Genomic DNA, 22903 nt, shown 5'->3' on the forward strand with positions numbered 1-22903 from the left:
GGGAAAGCGTTATAAATGAGTTAGGGCCGCTTTGATTCATTCGATTAGCAACGACCGCCGGTCTCGGCTAAATACAGCCCGTCTGACGCCGTGTGGGGGAAATCGGCGGTGGCGGCACTTCAAACTGGACCTGAAGTACTCCTGTTTTGCTCATGAGATAGGAATTTGGGCAGTATTTACCCTACAAACGAACCTGCAGGTTGACATCTCCACTCAATAAACGTCATGAGTCAGAAACCAGCATAAAAAAAGACAATGTCCGCGATAACCCACACCGTAAACTGATTTTTCAAGTAGCTAGACCCATTATAAAACCTCCTTGGAGTTACTCGCTTTCCAAAAATAAACTATAAAAAGCAGCTGATGCTCAGTAAATAAATGTGGTCCCAGCATTTTTGCTAAAAGCTTCTTCAATGACAGTTTATAGCAGGGTAGTTGTTAAAAATTAAATTTTTAAGAAATTTTAAGACAGACTGAATGAAATATGCGACCAAAAGAACTCTAAATATGCAGGACGATTAGAGAATCTTCATATGGGCAGGCAACAGAAGTGAGCCAGTGGTAAAAACAAACGTCTTCCAGCCAATTAGTGATACATTTTCACTCACCAGTGACAGCTAGCTAGCTTTTATACCTTAGTTAGTCTTATATCTCTAATATACCTTTGCTAACTAGGTATATAGCTAGCATAGTTAGCAAAGGTTGTATACCTTTTCTAGCTCGCTAGCAAAGGTATATTAAAAGAAGTTGGCGAAAGCCTGGTTATCAATTGGTAACCTTTGCTTGCCTTATACCTCTAATACACCGTTGCTAGCTAGCTAGTTTGCTGGTTAGCAAAGTTATATTAGTCCTGCAAGAAGGTATAAAGTCCCACAAAAAAAGCTACTTACAAGATTCAATAGTCCTGCAATTACAAAATTCAAGACCTGTGATTAGCGCATCTAAGGCCAAATTACCTTTTTAAAAAATTTATTTAAGACTTTTTAAAGATATGTGGATACTCTGTATGGAAGCTTTGTTTAAAGGTGGAAAAATTCAGGTGCCATGGAATCAAGTTGAAGGAGGTATAAGCATGCACTGGTGACTGGTTTTGAGTTATTTGCAGATTATAAAAATGTGAGTTCTAAGCTTTCCAATGATGTCAGAGACACGAAAATGAAAGATAAATGTTAAAAAAATCAAGAAGATGTGGGCATTTGAATATTGGTGCTATAAGTTTCAAAAATAATTATTCACCCAAACAAAAAAATACAAAAATAAGAAGTGTAAGAGACTGTACAGCAAGGACAAATTTTATAATAATAAAAATAACGCTACACAGACATTAAAGACAACATGCTCAGCGTAAAAGAATGTGCAAATTTAAAATAGTAAAATGGTAATTTAAAGACAGAAACATGTACAAGATGTTTATTTAATTTTTAACACTTGGTCAGTCCAACTTGTATTTGTTAATTTTTGCAGTTCGCCGAACAACCTGCCTATTAATGACCTGCTTAAGCTGGGCTAAACGACATGATTTTCTTTTCCCTCCATCGGCGGTACTTAACTCAAAGGTGATCTACTGGCAACAATTTGGAGATGCAGGCGTTTGCGCTAATTATGTCCTTAGATTACGGTAAATGTCCAAGTAAGGAGCAGGAAGTGTTAGAAGGATTGTAGATGGTTCCCAGTGGAATTGGGGTTCAATTACTATACCAGTTACATCCATTAAGACTCTTGGAACAAGATTCTGACTGGTCTAAGCTGACCGAATAAGTACAACTTGTTTCAGGTGTGAGGATGTGGACTCCGGACATTTTTAAAGAAAATGATATCTCAATGAGAAGTCCGCCCAAGGACATTGAATAGTTGAAATAATTTATGCCATGCAACAAGAAGATTTCAAAGATTGATTTAAAGTCAATTGCCTTGGCAACTTTGATGAGACTCCATGTTCTTGGTGAAGAAATACAACCCCTACCATGATGTTCAGAAGAAGTCAACTTGGACTTCTTTTGACTTACTAATATCCACTTTTCATACAGGCAAGATATGAGGACTACTACGCTGCAGATTTCTGCACTGTTTCCATGGAGCTTCTGGGTTGCTGTTCTTGACAGATTGTTGGAAGTGAAAAATGAGAGAGAGAAAAAAATAGGCATAAAATTCTTAGCCCAACACTCACCTCTCTCCCAATTGTGCACTGCAACCCAGCTGGCTAAAAAAAAGCATATTTTTCCTCCTTTGCTTTTTAAAGGAAGACAAAATAGTGTTATTTTATTTTAAAAAAATAATGCAAAGGATAATGCAATAATGCAAATATTGTTGCTTTTGCCTTAAATAACAGGCAAAAGTATTTGCACTTTAGAAAAAGTTTAGAAATCCCAAATGCTAAATTTATGATTGATGTCATAAAGAGAACTTTCTAAAAGTATTTAAACTTTTAGAAAAAACATTTAGATACCATATAAACTGTTAAGAGTTTGGTATTTTACTCCAGGTTTCCATAAGAATAGAACTTTTAACAACTCTCATGTCACACACTGCTTTATTTGAAAAAAGCTTAATAGATACTGCCCAACTCTTCCTGGCTTATATGCTGAGGTATTTTGTGAATAGTTCTCAAAGTAAGTGATTTAGAACGAACAAACAGCCTATTTTCAAATTGTGCTCTAGAAACATGGAGTTTAAGACCTGCACGTTCAAATAAAAGTAAAATAATCCAAGCATTTATTTTACTCCTATAAAGCCAGGCTTTACTGTAACCCTATTGTGTGTTGTGAGACTGACAAAAAAAAAAAAAAAATCGTTTTTAAAGCTTGAATACTCAATGCCTGCAAGCTAAATGTGTCTAAATATAAAACTAAAGTCAGAACTGAGAGAAACATTAACAAGCTGCAAATAAAACTGAGCAATTTCTGGATTCTCCTCCAAGGCCGTGCCGTCTAAAGGCCGCCATCCCACTTCTGCAAAAGGACCGAACTGGGAAGCTTCCCGAAGGTCAGAAGAAGAAGAAAAGATCTGAGCCCAAAGCTCTTATTATTCAACGCAGACTGCTCACCACGAGCCGTCAGTTCACTAAAACAGCTGTCATCTCTGGGGTCAGCTCGTGTTTTGCAAATGATGACCCGCTGTTTGCCTTTTGTCTGCCACAGACGCATTTGTTGAGGTGCAAATGCCAGCGAACATGTACCGCAGCACAAACACGCTGCAGCTGAAGCCTGTATCCCCCCACCACCACCGCCACCACCCCAATGTTAAATCTGAGCCCAAATGCTAAATTTATGATTGATGTCATGAGGAGAAATTTAATTCGCCCCAGGAGCCGCAAGCTCATTAAAATATACAAGTTGTCACGGCGAGGCCCCCCCAGAAAACAGCCTGGTGTATTTGGCTCGTGTTGTGGCTCACGCGAGTCGCACAACCAGATGAAATATGATGGGAGTTGCTGGTGCTTTTGTCGTTGGAAGTGTGTTTTTCAGCTTCTCCCTTGGCCCGCTGTGTCCACAGTAATCTCATTGACTGCTGTTAGCATGGCCGTGCCCCTGATATCGCCAGCGCTGCTCTCCATAACCTTATAAGTAAGTCCCTGCACAGAGTCTCTTTTGTAATCTTGATCACTTGCTGCATGGTTCTCTGTGTGTGTGTGTTTTAGTTTTTCTCACCTTGTAAGGTCCATTTTTCTAACCAATACTGCATTGTGAGGACCAAATACTCCTTATAGAGCCCAAAAATCAGACCACATAAGAAGATGTGCTGTTTTTGTGTTGGTAATTAGGTTTAGGACTGAACTGTGAGTTGAGTTTAGGTAAGGTTTAGGGTTAAGCATGTACTGGTAATAGTTAGGTTAAGGGTTAGGCTGTAGAAATGAATAAAAAATGAATGGAAGTCAATGTAAAGTCCTTGTGAAAATAGAAAGATGTAATATGAGTGTGTGGGCAGCGCATTAGGTCCTCCCGGGTTGACGTGCAAACGTCCCCTCCTTCCCCACCCGTTCGCTCCAATCGGGCTTTGCGTTGCCATAGCAACATGCCACAGAGTGGAGGATCAGGCATCAGAAGGGAAAGTGATAGAAAGAAGCAGGGGGGCGAGAGGAAATACCAGGCTGTGTTTGACACAGCGACGGCGAACCAACCCGAGGACTGTTTCGCTTCAACATGCAGAGAAACCCCGCACTGTTCCAGACACACAGATCCAGAGTCCTCTGTGCCTCTAAATCTGAGAGAAATACAAAAACGCACTAAGAATTTATGAATTTACCTCTGAGCTGTATTCAAAACCAGATGGAGGGATGGATATAAATATAACTAATGGATGAATGGATGGAGGATAGACTTCTAGATGGATGGATTATGGATGGTCTTCTAGATGGATGGATGACTATTGGATAGACTACAGGATGGATGGATGGATGGATGGACAACTAATGAAGGAACTTGGGTGGATGGATGAATAGATTGATGGATGGACGGCTAGTGAATAGACTTGGAGATGGATTAATGGGTAGATGTCTAATGGATGGACTTCTAGATGGATGGAAACCCATCCATCTAGAAGTCATTGGCATTGGCCTATGTACCTATAGGCCAATGCATTGACCTATGTACCTATAGGTCAATGCATTGACCTATAGATACATCAATGGATACATCAATGGATGGGTAGTTGATAGAGATATATGGATGGAAGGACAGATAGATGGGAAGATGATGAATACACAGCCTAACAGATGGATGGATTAATGGACGGATGGATACTTAGTGAATCGGCCTGAGGGAGAAACACCACTACACTTCCATACTTTATTTTCTAAAAGACTTCCAGACGGCGCAGGAACTATGGACACAAACACACACCCACAAACACGTGGCTGCCAAGTCCAAGCGTGGGCAACTCTTTCCCCTCTACCTCTCTCTATTTTCGTATTTGCACTTGCTCATAAACCCTGTTTGTCCATCTAATTCCACCCTCTTGTTGATATTTCCCCCCCTCCATAGCCCCCAGCCAACCACCCTCTGTATTGATCTGGCTGCCATTCTGTGTACACTGGTGACTCATATCTCCTACTGAGCATGTATGCCGTCTCTGCAGGTGAAAAGCCTGGGACATATGCTGCGGAGATGAGGCGACAAAACCGCACTGACTGAGCGGTTCGCTCTTAAAAGCCTCAAGCCGTTCAACTGTAAAAAATTCCTTTTGATGGTAAGAGAACACACTGTTTGCATCTGAGGCATTTTCCTAGAAAGAATGTCTGCTTTTTTTCTCCCCTCCCCCTTAAGCATGGTCAGCTGCCCTCTCTTCTGTCTGCTTCCTGCGTCTTCTCCCTGCCTCCCTCCTGTCTCCTCCTAAATGAGTTCCACATGGCCCTCCGGGCTGCGCAGTCTCGCCTCGTCCGGCAGAGGAACGCTCGCTCAGCTCTTGCTCTCACAGCCCCACGGGTTCACAGGTCACTCCCGGCAGACCTTGAGATTGCAACCGTTTGAAGGCGGCCTCTCGCTCAGTCAAAACAGGCACTCTCCTTCCGCTCCCCTCCCTGTCCGTTTGTCCGCCTGGCTGCTGTGTGTTAAACCAAGAGCAATGTTTGAGGGCAGGATGCATGCTAATGCTGTCTGACTGACTGGCTGAATGACAGCCTGGATTGCTGGTGGGATGAAGTTGCTGGCAGTTTAACTGGACGACTAACCGGCTTGTCTATCTGACACTCGGGCGGAGAGTTTAAGAGCTTGGCTGACTGACATGTGTTGGAACTTGTAGAGGGCAGACAAAAGGAAAGTAGCGCTTGATTTCGGTAATATAATACAGCTTTGTAAACAAGTCTCTTCTTTTCTGTCAGAAACGAGCCTAAAGTTAACCAACGGAGATGCTCAGGTAAAACCAGTTTCGTTTTGATCAACGTTGGAAATAGGACTCCTAGGAAACATCTGAGTTGCTACTAACAAGGTTTCTGTAGGTTTCACCCATTTCAAATTTAAGACTTTTTAAAGGGGCAGTATTATACATCATCAAGGCATACGGTGGCATTTTATAGCACAATCAAGTAACTATGTTACCTTTGGGAGAAGTAACTCATATAATGAGCTCAGCAGATGCAGTTCCACCAGGTGTTTGCTAACATGAATTGAATTCAAGATCTATATCACCACAGAAATGTACAAACATTGTCCAGACAACTGGCAATAACTTTGGACTTACCCAGGAAAGATGCAAAAAAGCTAGATTGCGAACAAGAGTATGTTAGCAGCTAGTAAGCGTTTGCCTCTACTGTCTCACAAACAATGAATATGTTTCGCTTGATAGAAAAGTCCGGCAAGAAAAAAAATAAATACAGTGAATAATCGAGATTAAATAGTGCTGTAAAGGCAAAATTTAAGACCTGGAAATTACACATTTAAAGCCAAATTATTATGCTTTTTTTGATTAATTAAATACACTATGGCCTTAGTTTAAGATACCCGAATTCAGGAATTTTAAGGCTGCGTCGCTTCCGTTTCGGTGAAAGTAATGACATCAACAATAGCACTCCCATCCAGAAGGAGTAGCCAAACACCACAGTTACAGAACACCCCAAGAGTTTGACAATGATCAGCAGAGAAACCGGTGAAACTTATTAAGAAACATAGTGAGTTGAGATCACTGTTTAGACCGTTTGGATAATTAATCTCTCAGGAGATAAAACTGTGAGTCCCTTTGTGGCCGGTAGCCACAACAAAGATGGATAGCAGGTAGATTTGGTCTATGCAGTGTAACGCTAACCAACCAATAGGAAGAAGGTCTAGCCTTAAGACTCCGCCCCTCCTCATTTGCATAATGAGGCAGACATTTATAGGTAAAATAAAAATAGGAAACAGCATGGACATAAAGTAGAGTGGAGGGAGGAAAAACAATATAAAAAGTTAAATAATAAAAAATAGAACTATATAGATCTATGAATAAATGGAAGAATTTTAAAAAACAGTCAAATTTACATTATGACTGAGTTGTTATAACTAAACTGAAACAATAAAAATGAATGTCTACTAAATTATGAAACATTAGATATATGCTCCTTTTTTAAATTACTTGGTTCATTTTAAGTATATTGATTTATTTACTGGACCATTCATATATTTTTGCTTTATTTGAAATTGTGTAATCGCTCCGAGTCTGTCATCTATAGCTGTAAATCCAAACTTAAAATCATTACATATTTTGTAAACTGCATTGACATTGTAATTAAGGGAATCATAGTAAAGGGGTGACTACAGGCAAATATAAGTCACACTGCAGATTTTTGCATGTAAACAAACTACACTATATACCTTTTGAGGCTCTTTGAACTGGCCTGTCATATAAAATCCCAGTAAAACACACATTTGTCGTGGTAATGTGAGAAAATATGAAAAAAGTTGAATGAGTATTAATACTTTAGCAAGGGACTGTAGGTTTTAATATGACATATCAGTATTCTTAATTACAATAAGGAAATATATTACCTGAGCTGCTCGAGGTGAACGTGAAAGGATCAGCTTCATATTATAAAGAGTTTAATTTAATACTGTGCTGAATTTAAATGAAAAGCACATTGATTTTGAAGGTGAATAAAATTAAATGGTTAAAAAAAAAAGAAAAAATATTGCGGCGACTGTAAAAAAAAAGTTCTATTATGCTTTCTGTGTTTATTAACTTACTACAAAGAAAATCAGCTGCAAAAAACACTTTTTACACTTTTGGTATCAGGAAATTATTAGTCGATTATTTGAGAAAACTTGCTTTTTTTGTGTATTTTTTTAAACTATATTAACTTCTAGAGAGCTTATATTGCTGTTACAGAAACAGTTTTGACATTTTAATCTTTTGTACATCACTTACTTTCTATTTAAAGAGACAGTATTATACGTTTTCCATTCACATAGTGCAATTACAAAACTATTTTACCTTCATTTTTTAGAAATATGCTGTTTATATCAAATATAACATCAAAGAAATTTAACTTTGTAATTTATCTCCTTCAAATCAGGCCTCTGTCTTTTTAAGAAACTCCTGTTCTTTCTGAAACTCCGACTTCGGGAAGTTGTCACAACATGACTCTTAAATTAACCCTTTAAAAAAGTTTATATATATATATATTTTTTTTTAACCAACTTTTCACTGAGAATAAGCTCTTAAAATGAGCTCAGCAGATACACAGTTAAGTTTGCTAATTGCTGGTGGTTAGTCTGAAGGAGCTGAGTGGGGGAGTCAGCCTTGACAGCTTGGAAATTGTAGCTTGGAGGAGTAGCTGCGACCTCGAAGGCAGAGCTAAGTCCACCCAAGCGTTTTGCACAGCTGAATATAGTTGCTATGGGAGATTAAAGGATTTCTCAAACATGCATGAAAGAATCACAGAAACACTCCAGGTATGCTTTTGATGAGGGAATAATATTATAACACGATGTTAAGGTCCAAAAACACGAACTTTACATAATTCTGCCCTTTTTTATTTTTATATGTTTTTTTTAAGGTTTTATTGGCTCTAGTGGCCTTTATTTGACAGTTAATTGACAGGAAAGTGGCTAAAGAGAGAAGGGGAAGACACTTGGCAAAGGTCACCAGGCCGGGAATAGAACCTGCAACAGCCGCATCGAGGACGGAGGCCTCCATATGTGGGTTGTGCTTAACCCTTGCGCCACCACAGCAAACCCAATTCTGCCCTTTTAACATGTGTTTTATTCTTTTGACCCTGTGATTGGGTAACTTGGGGGGGTGGGGGTAAGGGAGGTAATCTGTCAGAATGGGGCCTCATCTCCCAGAGACTGTCGCTGTGTTCTTACTGCTGCTGTCTTGGTGACAGGGACAGACAGACTTCAGGCCAGATCAGCTCAGAGCAGAGCAGCTCTGAAAGCTCTGGGAATGGGAGATGGAAGTAATAAGTGAGGCCACTAACCACCCTTCCCCAACCCCTCCCACCACCGCCTTCCTCCTACCCTCTGCTTGTCGTTGCCTCTGGCTGTCTGTCACAACTTCCTTTCTCCCTGCTGCCTCTGAACATCACACCTGACCATTCCTGCACTCTTTCCTTTAAAAAAAAGAAAAAAAAGACACATTTCTTGTCCTTTACTGCACTCCAAGTCAACCCTCGCTTGCCTCCCTTTCTGTCCGTCTGTCCGCGTTGAGTCATCACTCAGACTAGAGGGAGTCCAGGTTCTCAGGCGCTCCCCCCCTCTCCTCTCTTCTCTCCGACTCCGGCTCCTTGACCATTACTACTCCATTATTAGCGGCGATGGAGGGCTCGCCTCAGACGCCTAATGTATCCATTTCCCCCTCCATTTAGGGCTCGGCGGCCCGGCGAGCTCCCGGAGTGCTCCCTGATTGGGATTGAATGTCCATTTTAACTGCCGTCCAGCCACCGCAGGAGGAGGCGGAGGAGGAGAGGAATAATGGAAAATACAGGGAAAAGGAAGTGAGAGTGGACATATGTTACGCTAAATGAGGGGAGAGGGCGGTGGAAAAGGGGGTCTCCGGTTTCTTTGTTTCTTATTGTCTCATTCTTTTTTTTTAAATAATAAAAAAACAACAACTCTGAAATATGTTTCTGTAGACAGAAAAAAAAAGCATTCCTCTTCTGGCTGCAGGCCAAGAGTCAGATCTCAGAGCTTGGTATTCTCAAGGTGCGCCTCTAAAAAAGAAGGGATTTGGAACTGAGATGATTGGAGGTGGCACATCCGTGGAAGGTGGAGTGGGGAAGAAGGGAGAAAGAGGGCGAGGGAATAAAAAAGACAAAAGAAAGAGAGAGAGAGAGAGAGAGAGAGAGAGAGAGAGAGAGAGAGATCACACACACACACGCACGCACACACACACACAAACAAGAACGGGACTTGCGGAGGTGAGACCGTACCTTGTAGAAGAACTCCTCCGTTCTTTCTGAAGAGGGGGCTCCCCGACCACAATGGAGGACTGGAGAGGAAGGAGAAGGAAAGAGGAAGAGAGAGAGAGACAGAGAGAGAGAGAGAGAACTGGTCAATCATTTGAGCTCGCGGCAGCAGCCAGTCGAGCCCGGCCGGCTTCGTCGCGAGGCAGGAATTTGAGTCCATAAGCCAATGCTTCTGATTATAGTGATTAGAATCCCGGGTGTCCCATTGTTGCCATTATTCCCTGTGATTACCTCAGAGAATTACAGCCTCCACGCTGCAGTCCATGGGGGTAATTTCTCATGACAGCGCCCCCCTCTACTCCCAATCCCTTCCAACCGCCTGCCGCCGGTACGTTCGCACGCGGCCGGCTCTCGGCGGCGCGTGTGCATTAACGGCATGGTTAAGGCGGAACGATGTGCGTCCGGGGTGACGCATTTTGAAGCGAGCGTGGAAAAACTAATCTGTTATCTGTTGGCATTGAGGTAAGCCAGGGTTATAAGGATTTACATCAAAATCATACAAACAGATTAAGATCCTTTCAATCTACAATAAGAGGTCAGAGTGTCTAGAGGCTGTTTGGAGCAAAGAGGAAAGCAGAATTACCCTTCCCCAACCTATTGCTGCCAATCCAGTCACCTGTCTCATTGACAGGATAGCCATTGTGTTGATACTAAACCTGCATCATCTGTCACTCTATTGTGGTAGTGCTTTTCTAAAACGCCATTCGTTAAAAGGGCAGTATTACGTATTTTCCAGGCACATGTTGCCATTTCATGGCACAAATCAAGTAACTATGTTACCTTCAGTTGTTATAAAAACACTATATATATCAAACATCACTTAAAAGAAATTTGACTTCGCAATTTGACGCCTTGAAATTAGGCCTCTGTCTCTTTAAGAAGCTCCAGCTCTTTGCTCTGTTGGAGGCTTTCATCACCCCCGTATGGTTGCCAGGAGAGATTCATTGATTTCTAAAACACGCATGACAGAATCAAAGCAACACTCCAGGTGTGTTTTTGATGAAGGAATAACATTATGACATGATATAAAGGTAAAAATAAAAAGTCAATTTGATATAATAGAATATTATTTATTCATCTATTTTATTATTCTTGCTTTTAACTATTTGACTAGTTTTAATATTTTTAACTATTCAAGAAACTGTGCTTTCTAAGATTTTTACATGCATCTCTAGTCGCTACATCATCATCAGCAAAACTTTCTGAAGTCCTTCAAACCAACATAACTTAATATTTCTGTTTGGCAAACTATTTGTTCTCTTTTAACATACTTTGTTTTTTCATTTGTTCTTGTTTTTATCATATAGATACATCTTTGTTTTGCCCACGCTGTGAATGAAACAGGCTCTATAAATAAAAATAAATATAAAAAAATAAAACGACTTCTCGACTTCTACGAAACAACCACCTGAAAACTATTACATTTATCACGTGTATAATTCATATTTTTGCTTTAGTCCAGGTACCAAGCCACAACATGTAAATGCCATACATATCGTTATTACCATAAAAATACATACATTATTTTAGCAGCAGTATTAATAATTGTTGCAATATTCCAAGGATAAGCAAAATATTGCTTTCTAATAATGTATTTAAGCTTTGACAGATCTTCTCTGCCGTTTTTGTTCACAAAAAGAAATGTTGGTTAACTATAATCAATATGGTCATTACTGTATTCAACAATTGCATCGCAAACTCAAGTTCTCCTAACATCGGGAGGCATTCCTTCAGGTTGCGAAAGAGAAGGCAAGACTTTCAGCAGAACACATTCAGAAATATCGGCAGCCTTTCTCAGGCTACGTTCACAAAGCAGGTCTTGATTCCGATTTTTTTGCTGAAAAAAAATCGGAATAATTTTGAATATTATTCAAAATTATTATTTTTGAATAATAATTCAAAAATTATTATTTTTTGAATAGTCTGTTATTCTCATAATGAAATGTGAATGCAATCAGACTTCTGTGTGAACGGTTTACGACCACAAAAGGACCTGCAAGCATGAGAAGAAGAACATAAGAACTTGTTTACGTAGGTAATAATGGATGAAGCCATTTATGGATTGATTTTAAAGTTTATCTAGCAATTAGAGCCGATATTATTGTCACAAGATCATAACAAACACAAAGGGAACTAATAAAAAGAAAACAAAACTAGTAGCAACGGTGTTTTGTGGAGCATTGACTGCAGTTTCTGTAGTGAAGTCTGTTTGGATGCACAGACAGAGCAAAGAGTGGTGGGATTGTGATGTGATGCGCATCGGTGGAACAAATTTCATTCATAATTTTATGATTACAATTTTGTCAGCCATTGTTTACACGTAAATTTCTTGCGTCTGGCCTCTTCTGGTGCAGAATTATGTCTCATGCCAATGACGTAAACGCCGGATTAAAGGCGACATGACCATTCAGACTGCAGACGCTTTGAAAACTATTTACCAGATTAGTATGTGTTGAAACACATGGAAGTGGCTCAAATGAGATTTGTTTTAAGGTGATTCAAGATCCAAATTGGGCCTTTCAGATTACCGTGAAAAATTCAGATGTAGTTTGCATTTGGGCAAAAAAAAAGTCAGATTTCGGTCACATTCGCCTGCTGTGTGAACGTAGTCTCATATTGTGGTAAGGATCTAAATTTTCCAGGAAAAACTTGTAGAGACAGTTTTAGCATGGCTAACAGAACCGGAACCAGGGATAAGAAATCAGCCAGAAAATGTAGGATTTGTGCAGCTGTATTTCAAACAATCCCATGCCAACAGTCAATCAAATTCCCCTTACCCAGATCCAAGTTTAAACCCTCAAGAAGCCATTGAAACAGTACCAAAAAAAAGCACCAACCGCACACACACACACACACACACACACACACACACACACACACACACACACACACACACACACACACACACACACACACACACACACAAAGCTGGGGACTCACTTTAGGTGATCATTGCACCACTAATGAGGGAGGTAATGACAGCATTTCTCACATAGACGGAGATATCTTCACTCACGAGCACAGTCACGCGAGAAGACAATGGGCGCAGTTCTGCTGGCGAGGCCATAATTCAGACAGAAAGATGGAGGGATACGGACGGAGGAGGAGGGGGGCGAGTGGAAGAGCTTTTCCAGGTTGAGTAGTCTTTAGCTCTCCGTCATACTGCACGTTTGACTGCTTCCCCCCAATTCTGCAGTCAGGAGAGGCTGCCCTCCCTAACACAGTCAGCGACAACATGGACAGAGGTTTATTATAATGTATGCAAACACACACACACAGAGGAGAGAAAACACCTGGAGAAGCTGGAAAGTCCAAAACCAGCACTTGTTTCCGCTCATCTGCCAAGTTGTCTTTGTGATGCGAGTTGTGTTTTATGTTGGGCTAAGCAGCTGAAAGAGGCACACGTGCAGGCGTGTACACACACGCACACAAATAGGATGTCTTTCTATCTTTCCAGGGACTTTTCCTTGACTTCCATTCTTTTCTACAGCCTAACCCAAACTCTAACAGTTACCTGCACATGCAGTACTTCGTATGGGGCCTTGTGTTTGGGACCCACAAGGAGAAGTCGGTCCCCGCTACGTCGTATTCGTTAGAAAAATGGTCCTAACTGTATCAAATACAAAGCCACGTTCACACACACACACACACACACACACATTCACGCACAGGCAAATCAACAGCAAGGAACGCAAATTTTAGCCCTGAGCCACCTGCTGTTGCCATGGAGAGTTGCCACATTGCGTTGCCACGGCGATAACATATTTTTCCTGCGCTAACAGCCTGTCTGTTTTCCCTGCCACCCCCACCCCGCACCCATCTCATTCTTCCCTCTCTCTTCCTCCCAGCAAACGACTCGGCGGCGCAACGGCGGCCAACTTAACCTACCCCCTGCCATCTTCAACCCCCCACCCCGCACCCCACCAGCCCTCTGACTACCGCCACATCGTCTTCGTCCGGCTTTTATTCCTCGAAGGGATGCCGGAGGAGGAAGGAAGGAAAAAAAAAAAAAGTAGAGAGAGGAGGAGAGAGAGGAGAGCTCCTTCACCATCCCCTCCCCCTAGAGACGCGCTCCTTCCATCCATCCTTCCCCCTCCCCTCTTCCTCTCATCCAGATGCTGATGGGGTGTGAAGGAATGCACCATAGGGCTGACCTCCTACCCAGCATGCTCTGTCTCTTACTGCCTCCCTCTCTCTCTCTCTCTCTCTGCGTCCACTCACACCCATCTGATGATGCTCGCATTGAACGCACAAAGCTGGACTGAAAACATCCAGCTGCTCCTCCAGGCACAGGTGGGTGGGGTCGTACAGGGGGTGGCAGGACTCAGTAGTATGGTCCATACAGGACACAGAGGACAAAGAAGCAAAGAAGAAGAGGCGGTCCAGGTTTAACTTTCACCACCGTAACCGCCCCCCGCCTTCTTTATGATCCGTCTCTATCAGTTGCTGCGCTGAACTGCCGGAGACGGTCCTTGACCTTAACGTAATAGACATGCAGCGCAACCATTCACGGTCGTTTAGCTTCATACATGCTGTTCTTCAGAGTGAGTGCTCTTGAGAGAGAGATATCATTTCCTATTGATCAAGCTTGACTTCTTAGGCAGAGTATGGCCAGCGTCTTAAGACCGCACCTGAACGTGTTGACTTACAGTTTCCAAACTAAAGGCAAGTTTTGAAGCTAATATTTAACATAAAACAACTTAAAAGGCCAGAATGGAGCAAACAAAAGTATCCGTACCCCTGCTCTTCATTGGATTTAGGTTTGAACTTTGACTAGGCTACTCTGGTGCATAGATTTGCTTTGATCCAAATCATTCCTGTTTATATCGGGGTGAAAGCTTAGGGTCACTGCTCTGGTGGATTGCAGTCTGTAAGCTTTGTAATAGAAAAAGAGCCAGTTAAATAAAACTTGTTCAGGGCCTCAAGTGTTACATGATCTTTATTTATGATAAACATCTACTATAGGAAATGTGTTTGGAACCATCATTTTATCCCTATTTTTGGGTTTTAAGCAAAGAAAGATGCAACATTTTTTAAATAAAATGAGTGAATACACTTTCTTCTATGGGATGCTGCAATTTGGAGAAAATGCTATGAAAAATCCTGCATTTCTTCTAAAGTGTATATATTTATACCTAATGTCTGTACGCCTGACACCTCCACCTGTTTGCTATTTAACTAACTAAGAGTGTTTTATTTTGGCACATCCAAGTCAAGAGGGCCAAACACAAAAGCAAAAATGATTTGGTAAGCCACATATAATTTCTGTCCTCTTCAAAACTTTTGGCAACCTCGGTTCTCTAAACCCCAATAAAATACATTGACATTTGTGGTTGTAATTAGAAAAAAAAAAAATGTAAAAACATTCAAGTATGAATATTTTGCAAGGTACTGCAGCTTACTAATAGTTACTGTTAGAACTCTTCCTAAACAGTAGGTGTCACTACTGAGAAACTACATGCACAAGAGCGAAACTAGAAGAACTGAGAGGTTTAAGCTGTGATAGGTCCAACTGTTGGTTGCTCATAGCTCAGCACCACAGAGGAAGTAATTATATAATAACATTACGCAAAAGTGTCAAGGAAGTGTTGTAAAACATAAAAATATTCGCCAAAAGTTGGGTACCACAGCTGCCTATTAAAAGATGAAATATTGTAATCCATGAATACTTGAGATTCCTTCTAAAGATGCTTCTAACTCCTTATTTTAATAGTTGAAGCACCAAGTATAACTTAACATGCATTAGTACACACAGTGGAAGCCGTCTTAGCACTGCCACATGAGCTAACATGCACAGTCTTCTTCATCTCCCTCCGCTGTTGGTGGAAAAGCCAATCAGGAAAATAAAAAGCACTCCTGGATTGGCTGCTTTACAAGTGGCAGCCAACAGCAGCTTGGGTATTTCAGTTTCCCAAGATGCATTTACCTTTGAATACTTTGGTGTGCTCTAAGAAGAAATCGACAAATAAGCATATTCATAGTATAGTATAACCTATACTTAAAACGCATGCGGTTTGCAACATATAAATAAGATAAAATCCCAGAAACAGAAAGGAAAGAACAGCCAATCAAAAAAACTAAGAAAAGCGGGTGCATTTGCACTGAAATACGAGTGTACTCTCAAATCTTTGCGACTCCAGCTGTCTGTCTCGTCAATGTGAACCTGCTTTTGGTATTGCTAGTGACGTGCAAGAGCGCCCTTTCAGCTTTGCTTTAGCCAGAAATGCCTCAGCAGTGTCTGTATTGTGCTGGGGAGAACATCTGTTCAAATTACCATCTCAAACTATCAACTCCTCCATCCCCGAAAGCTGAGAAAGCTACCGGTCAGTGAGAGGCAGAGAGGAGCAGCTCAACTGGAATACAACCCTGTACGGACAGCAGAGAGGCACAGATACAAGGATGTACAGTCGGGGTTTTCCTCTGTAAGACTTTCCACTGCTTGTTGAGTCTCATCGGATGAATCTGGGTTTTTTGAAAGAAGAAAACCATTGTTGGAAGGTCTTAAGAAGTCCTATTTGGAGTTTCTCGCAGGTCATCTTTGAAAGAGATGACCTGTTGTCTGGATGGCAATCACACAAGACGTGATTCTGTAAGTTAAGATGCAAATTCTACACAATCGTCTATTTGTCTTTTCTTCGCTAGCTGATAGACACCTTTCACAACCTCTCTGGTTACACACCTTGATTCCAGCACCTAGCAACAGTGAAAGCTGTATAACCCACATACTGAGTAACTTCACAAGAAGACAATCTTGTCTCATGCAAAACCTGCACTGCGATCGTCGAGTTCTGGTAAAAACTAACTTACCAATAGATTTTCAGCAAGATAAATGCACTTATTTTAAGTCAATGAATCCATTATATTGATTAAAAGAAACTACTACTATTACTACTACTACTGGTTTATGGGAAAAAAGATGGGGAAAATGTCTTGTAAGTAAAATAATCTGCCAGTGGAATTTTCAATACAATATTAAAGAATTATTGGCTTAAGTTACCATGTCTTGATGAAAAGTTTCTATTGAGTAAGTTGTGTCTTATTTCAAGTATATTGAGATATGAACAAAAAAATACAAAGTAATATTTTGTCTTTTCCAGTGTAACTCTTCTTCTAAAGGCCTCAATATGAAAAAAAACAAAACAGTTTTACAGTGGCCCAGTTAAAGTCCAGATATAGATGCAGTCGACATGTCTTGATTGTGGTTGAATCAAAACATTTTTATAAGGAACTGTGTGCCAAAACTTTTCAACAGCGACATAAAATATTCATATATTCATTACCGGTGATAGCTAGCACTTGGTGTAAGTACCCGCCACCAAATGTGGCACAACCAGCTATTTGGTTTAGGTTAAAGCTACTTTTCACATAATACCAAGCTGATTTGTACAACTTTTTCCCCACATAAGTAAATAAAATCATTATTTGAAACCTTTTGTTGTCAAATCTAAACATTTAAGCGCGATTAAAAAGGAACTCTTCACTGCTGACTTCCATCACAAACCCGTTCGCTGGAGTTTGTGGAAACCCAAGCAGAGCCAGACATCTCACATTACAACACACTGTGAAGGACGTTTTATAAATATAATAACTGTGTACTGTAACTGAAGTGAATACAGTACAAACACACACACACACAGAAAGAGTGCAGGTGCTGCATCACACGGGGACCTCCAGTTCCCCTTACTCTCTCTCTCCCGCTTCCCCTCTGTGTGTGTCAGAATGCAAATGAACAGCCTCATCCCCCTGCACCCCTCCATGTTCCGAATCCAGCCTCCAATTTGTTCCACTTCCCCATACCTCATTGTTCAAAATGACACTTTTACATTTTATGGTGAACCAATTATTCTGTCTTACACAGTCCGCTGGCTCTGCAAGCCAACCTGCCCAGATCGGCTGGATGGGGGCGGCAAGGGTTGGGGGGGGCTGGAGGGCTGCTGGTTGGACACAGTGAAAGGGAAGAAGAAGAAGAAGAAGAAGGAAAAAAAAGAAAAAAAACTAATGGTACCTCTCTCTGACATATCCGCAGGGATAGATGGAGGTGCAGGATACTGAGAAGTTAGCAAAAGGGGGGATGATGGAGGGAGGTGGAGAGGTCATAAAGCGAGGATGAGAGGATGCTCTCACTGCGCGGTGTGGAAAAGTGAGCGTAGACAAAGGAGGATTTAATTGAATGATAAAGTGATGGAGGGAGAGGGGGAAAGAGTGGAAAGAAGAGATGAATTACAGCAGGGATAAATAAAGAAGATGAAGAGGAGGCTGCCTCGCCGGTCGCAATTGTATGCCTGAGGAAGAACGGGAGGGTGTGTGCGGGACATTAAAAGGGGAGACAAGAGAAAAAAGGGAGAGGGAGGTGTAGAAGAAGCCGGAGGAGATGCGGCAGAGAGCGGTTGGAGGGTGGTGGGGGGTGGAGGGGTTGATGGAGCGAACATGTGCCGAAAAAAAAAGAATAAAAAGGGACTTTTTTCCCCCCCTTCTTCTTTACCTGAGATGCGCCCGAGGGCGAGAAAGACAGGACTGTTGTTGCATGAAAGCAGCGTGCAAAAAAATAAAAATAAAAAAAAAGGATAGGAGGAGAGGATGGAGCAGGTCAGCTCCAATGCCTGGAGTGCGCTGATGCAGAGCGCCAGCGACAGATGGGAGACAGGGAGGTGAATGCACGCTGTAGGTTTTATGTTATAATTGGATATTGGCACGGCATATTTGATCGGTGGTCTTTAATTTTTGGAGATCCACTAAAAATTCTACGCACTCTAATAGAAATGTATACTTGAGTCATTTATCGTGCGAAAAGCGGGGTTTAATTTATTTATTTTTTCACCCCACCACCTGTAATCCATATATCTGGTGTCGTAGTTGGAAACTTTTGCTCCAAATGAAAACATCTGAAGCACATTTACATGTGAAAGTAGAGTAAAATCAGTTTTACATGTGAAACTGATTCAAACTTTCAGTTAACTTTTTTCCTCCAGAATGTGTTGTTTCTTTTTATTTATGAAAGAGTCAGAGGACTCAGTCATTACCTAAAGCATTACAAGAGTGTTCGAGTAATACTTTCTATATTTTTGCAACATTTAAGCAGAAAATTGCACTTTGTACGTTCATGTTTTAGTTTCACTTAATAAAAAATGCCTTCATAATTAAAAAAAAAGTTAAATAAAGAGGGTTCATATATTGGCAGATTAGTTCACACTAGCTACTAATTAATAAGTATGTTTGGTGTGGTTTACTGTTTTATCAGGTACAGCTGTTTGATTTTCTACTTCTTATTAGAAATAAATAGTTTATTTTCATTTCATGTAAAACTATGGGAAAACATAACAGTGGTACCATGTAAGAGACCAGCCAAAGGTCAAGGTAATCCATCATCTTGACTAAGCCATAGTATGTTAGAGAACGAAAGAAATATGAGCATTATTATGAAGTGGTATAAAAAAGATGCATGGTTTTTATTTGTTTTTACAAATAAAAATACAAAAAATACCCAAAATGCCTTGACGAGTCTCTCTAGTTTGTACATAGAGTCCAGCTGTGGGTCATTTGATCTCCCCATAAATACAGCTGTTCTATGAAAGCATGGTGTTGATAGATTTATGATGTGGTGATGTTTTAAAAAAAATAAAATCAAATCAAATATAGGATATTCCAGAGAGAAAACCTAACCTAACACCAAAACATACAGAAAGACATACAACTGAATCGTTTAAATCAAAGCATATGGAGGTGTCAGAATGGCCCAGTCAAAGTCCAAAACCAAATCAACATCAGAATCACTGGTAGGCTGGGAAATCTGATTTGAGTTATTTCACACAGAACAATGGTAAAAACGTTTTGTTAGTTTTAGTCATAGCCGATAACGTATTTTGCTGGATGATATATTGTCTCAAAGATTATTGCAATAAACGATGATATTGTTGTTTTGAGACCGTTTTCAATTAGTATACTGATAAGAATTCAAGCACACACTCTCACAGATCGATAAATGTTCATTTCCAAAGAACATTTAACACCGGAACTGGACGACATTTTTTAAATATTCAATAATTAAACAAAGCAATAAATAAAAAGGATTATTAAGTTGTAACAAACAAATTAAATTGCCCTTCAAAACAGATTCATCATGAGGCTCAAACAGGAAAAACATGCAAAACTGCCAGTTAGGACTTCAGCAAAAAAACAAATGTTTGCAGGATTTCTCAAAATGACGCCGTTTCATTAATATTAAAGGGCAGCTTTTCTTAAAAGATTAAGCGAACGACACAAACAAGAATGCAAATGGAAACTGTGACTCAGTTTAATTTATCATGTGATTTATTGAGTTATTGCTTATTGTGACCGGCTTAGTCAGACATGCCCCAAAAAGACCAGGAAGGTGGTTCTAGTGTTTAAAATCATGCATCATTTTCATGATTATGTGCTACTTTGTGTATTTCTGTCAGCTAAAGACCAACTGAAATACATTAGGATTTATTTGCAAAGTTTGCAAAACAAACTTTGCACCAGGTTAGTGGCACACCTTTCTGGTCTACTGGGACCCAGGAGAAGTTGAGTTTATGGTGGATTGACAATTGCACAAGTTGTTTACCCACCAAGCTAAACCTGGTCATGAAGCAAAACACACTATCGCATAGCTATTATTTATTTCTGGCTCAATAGTCAACTGTAAAACAAGTTGTGTGACAGGGCAGAACAATCACAAAGGTACAAAATGGAGAAATTCCAATCAAGGCCTCTACAACCTTTATCTAGCTCTAAAGGAGATTAAAGTCACAGAAGATCTCAGCTGTTCTCTCTTGGTTTCTTACCTGTGGTGAAATGCCTGAGGCAGGCTGGGTGGGGAGGTGGAAGGTGTGGCCAAACTGGGCGAATAAGGATGATATGGCGTCTTCTTCAGCGCCTGAATCAGGTTGTGCCTGTACTCCGGATCTATGGACCACAGGGAGCCTTTGCCTATGCTCTGAGAGAGGGAAGAGAAGAAGAAACAAGAGAGATATCAGATTGGAAGTAAAACCCCTTAAAGCATGTTGGATTCTTTACATCACGCGGACCGGAGCCACCAGGTGGAGAAGCGAACGTCCCTTATTAGCCAAACCACCTGTACAGAGAACAAATTCTGCATTCCTGCCGAGTGAAAGACTGAGAAAAACAACGGTGTGTGTTGAGTCTTACTGCCCAAACCCATTCCAGATCACATCTGCCATCCAAACACTCATGTTCCACAAATAGACAACACTCTGAGGGATGAAAACCAATACACTCTCAATGCCAGAGCTGCGTTCTCCCATTGCCTCTCCTTGAAGAAAAACCCCCCAAAACAAAACAACAAAGACAAAACACAAAGCTTTTTGAATAAGATCAGAAAACTTGAACTTTCTCCACTCCAGAGGCGACAACTGTGTGTATTTTTAGATCAAAGCACCCTCCCTCCCCATCCTTCTCCTAATGAAGCTGTCAGCTCATACTCTAAAGGAAGCCAGCCTATAGATTACAGAGAAAGGCAGCAGTGCAAACACTCTGTCCGTCTGTGGATCTACCAGCCCTCTCTGTGTGGAAGTGGCAAAATCAAACAGGTTTTGAGCGTGGAGGGACGAAGGATGAACACCATGTAAGTCGTTGTGTTCAGATCGCTTTGTGGCACGCTGTCGAATGATAGGTGCGGGGGCTGGGTAGATGTCGACATGCAAAAGTGGCTGTAGACTTCTGCTGTCTGGAAATACAACAAGTAATCTACAAAGAGGGAAGTGACACATGGGCCAGAAGCATTAAGTCGTGACTGTTCTGAAAACCCGCCATGCATTTTCTATCATCACTAGAGATATATCTGATAATATAAGACTAAATACAGTTGTAAGCCAGTCTAAAGACAGCCAGTCTTTCTTTTTAATCAACATGATTCCACCACAGATGCTTCAACCTAATACAGTGCTGGCATTACACAAAGAAAGCAGTCTTTTACTACTTTTTTTTTTGTTGCATAATCTCCTTAGATTATCCACTGTTTTAGAAAAAGTTGTCAAAATAATCCATATTTTGTTCTAATAAATATTTTGTCCTTCACCACACCAGGGTATGGGCTGCCAAAGGTAGAACTCCCCAGATTTCAGTCCTCAGTAGTTCGTTCTAGTTGGTTCCAGGTGTAGCCAATCTTTTTTATGTCTGCCTCGCCTGGTGTTTCTTGGACGGCCTCTCTTTCGCTTGCTGCAGGGGTTCCACCTGAAAGTCTTGTTGTGTTGGTTGGCGGTTTGCGTAGAGTCTGTCCTACCCAACTCCATGTTTTCTTCCTGATTTCTGCCTCTACTGACAGTTTGTAAGTCCTTTCCTGTAGGCTGATGTTACTGATAGTGTCTGGCCAGCAAATACCGAGAATTCTTCTAAAACATATGTTCAGGAATGTTTGGGTTTTTCTGGTTTGAGAATTTGCTTGTCCTCCAGGTTTCAGCTCAACAGTACCGACTCTCTCAACTGTTCAATTCGGAGTTGAACAGTTGGTTCTTGTGGGATGCATATTCATACATCCCGCATGTACGAATATGTGGGAGGTTCTTTCCCGTATATTCATGCATCGTTGCAGAGCAAACCTCAACTTTGCTTTATCTGACCATTGAGTTAAAGCTCCAGGAGGGATTAGCAAACTTCACATGGGTACAGTTGACTGTACTACCGATACAATCAGTGGGTTGCCAGTTCAATCCCCAGTCCGTCCATCTCTGTTGTTGTGTCCTTGGGCAACACACTTCCCCGCCTTGCCTGCTGGTGCTGGTCAGAGGCCCGGTGGTGCCGATGCATAGCAGCCTCGCCTCTGTCAGACTGCCCCAGGACCGCTGTGGCTTCTATCTAGTAGCTTGTCGCTATGAGCTTGTGAATGTGTGAATAACTGAACATAGTGTGAAGAGATCTGGACTTGATAATGCACTATACATCATTTACTATTTTACCATCCTTCACTATCCTGCTTACTGTATATTGTGGCACAGCTAAGATGTCTCCTAGTCTAGTGGCCAGTGGCTCAGTAGGACGTTTGTGTGAATACCAAGC

General features: G+C 41.1%; 1 protein-coding gene across 1 annotated transcript in view; it reads right to left on the reverse strand.

Annotated features, from left to right (window-relative positions):
* The window catches only part of LOC103457812 (forkhead box protein N3), an 80407-nt gene that overhangs the window by 8315 nt on the left and 49189 nt on the right, over positions 1-22903 (reverse strand). Inside the window, exons 3-4 of the mRNA XM_008398224.3 lie at positions 20674-20825; positions 9836-9894 (exon numbers count right to left, since the gene is read on the reverse strand). Coding sequence (XP_008396446.1) covers positions 9836-9894; positions 20674-20825 — 211 coding nt within the window. The remainder of the gene's footprint in view (positions 1-9835; positions 9895-20673; positions 20826-22903) is intronic.

The sequence above is a fragment of the Poecilia reticulata genome, chromosome 21 (genome assembly GCF_904066995.2).
Source record: "Poecilia reticulata chromosome 21, P_reticulata-male-v2, whole genome shotgun sequence".
Classification (NCBI taxonomy): Eukaryota; Metazoa; Chordata; class Actinopteri; order Cyprinodontiformes; family Poeciliidae; genus Poecilia; species Poecilia reticulata.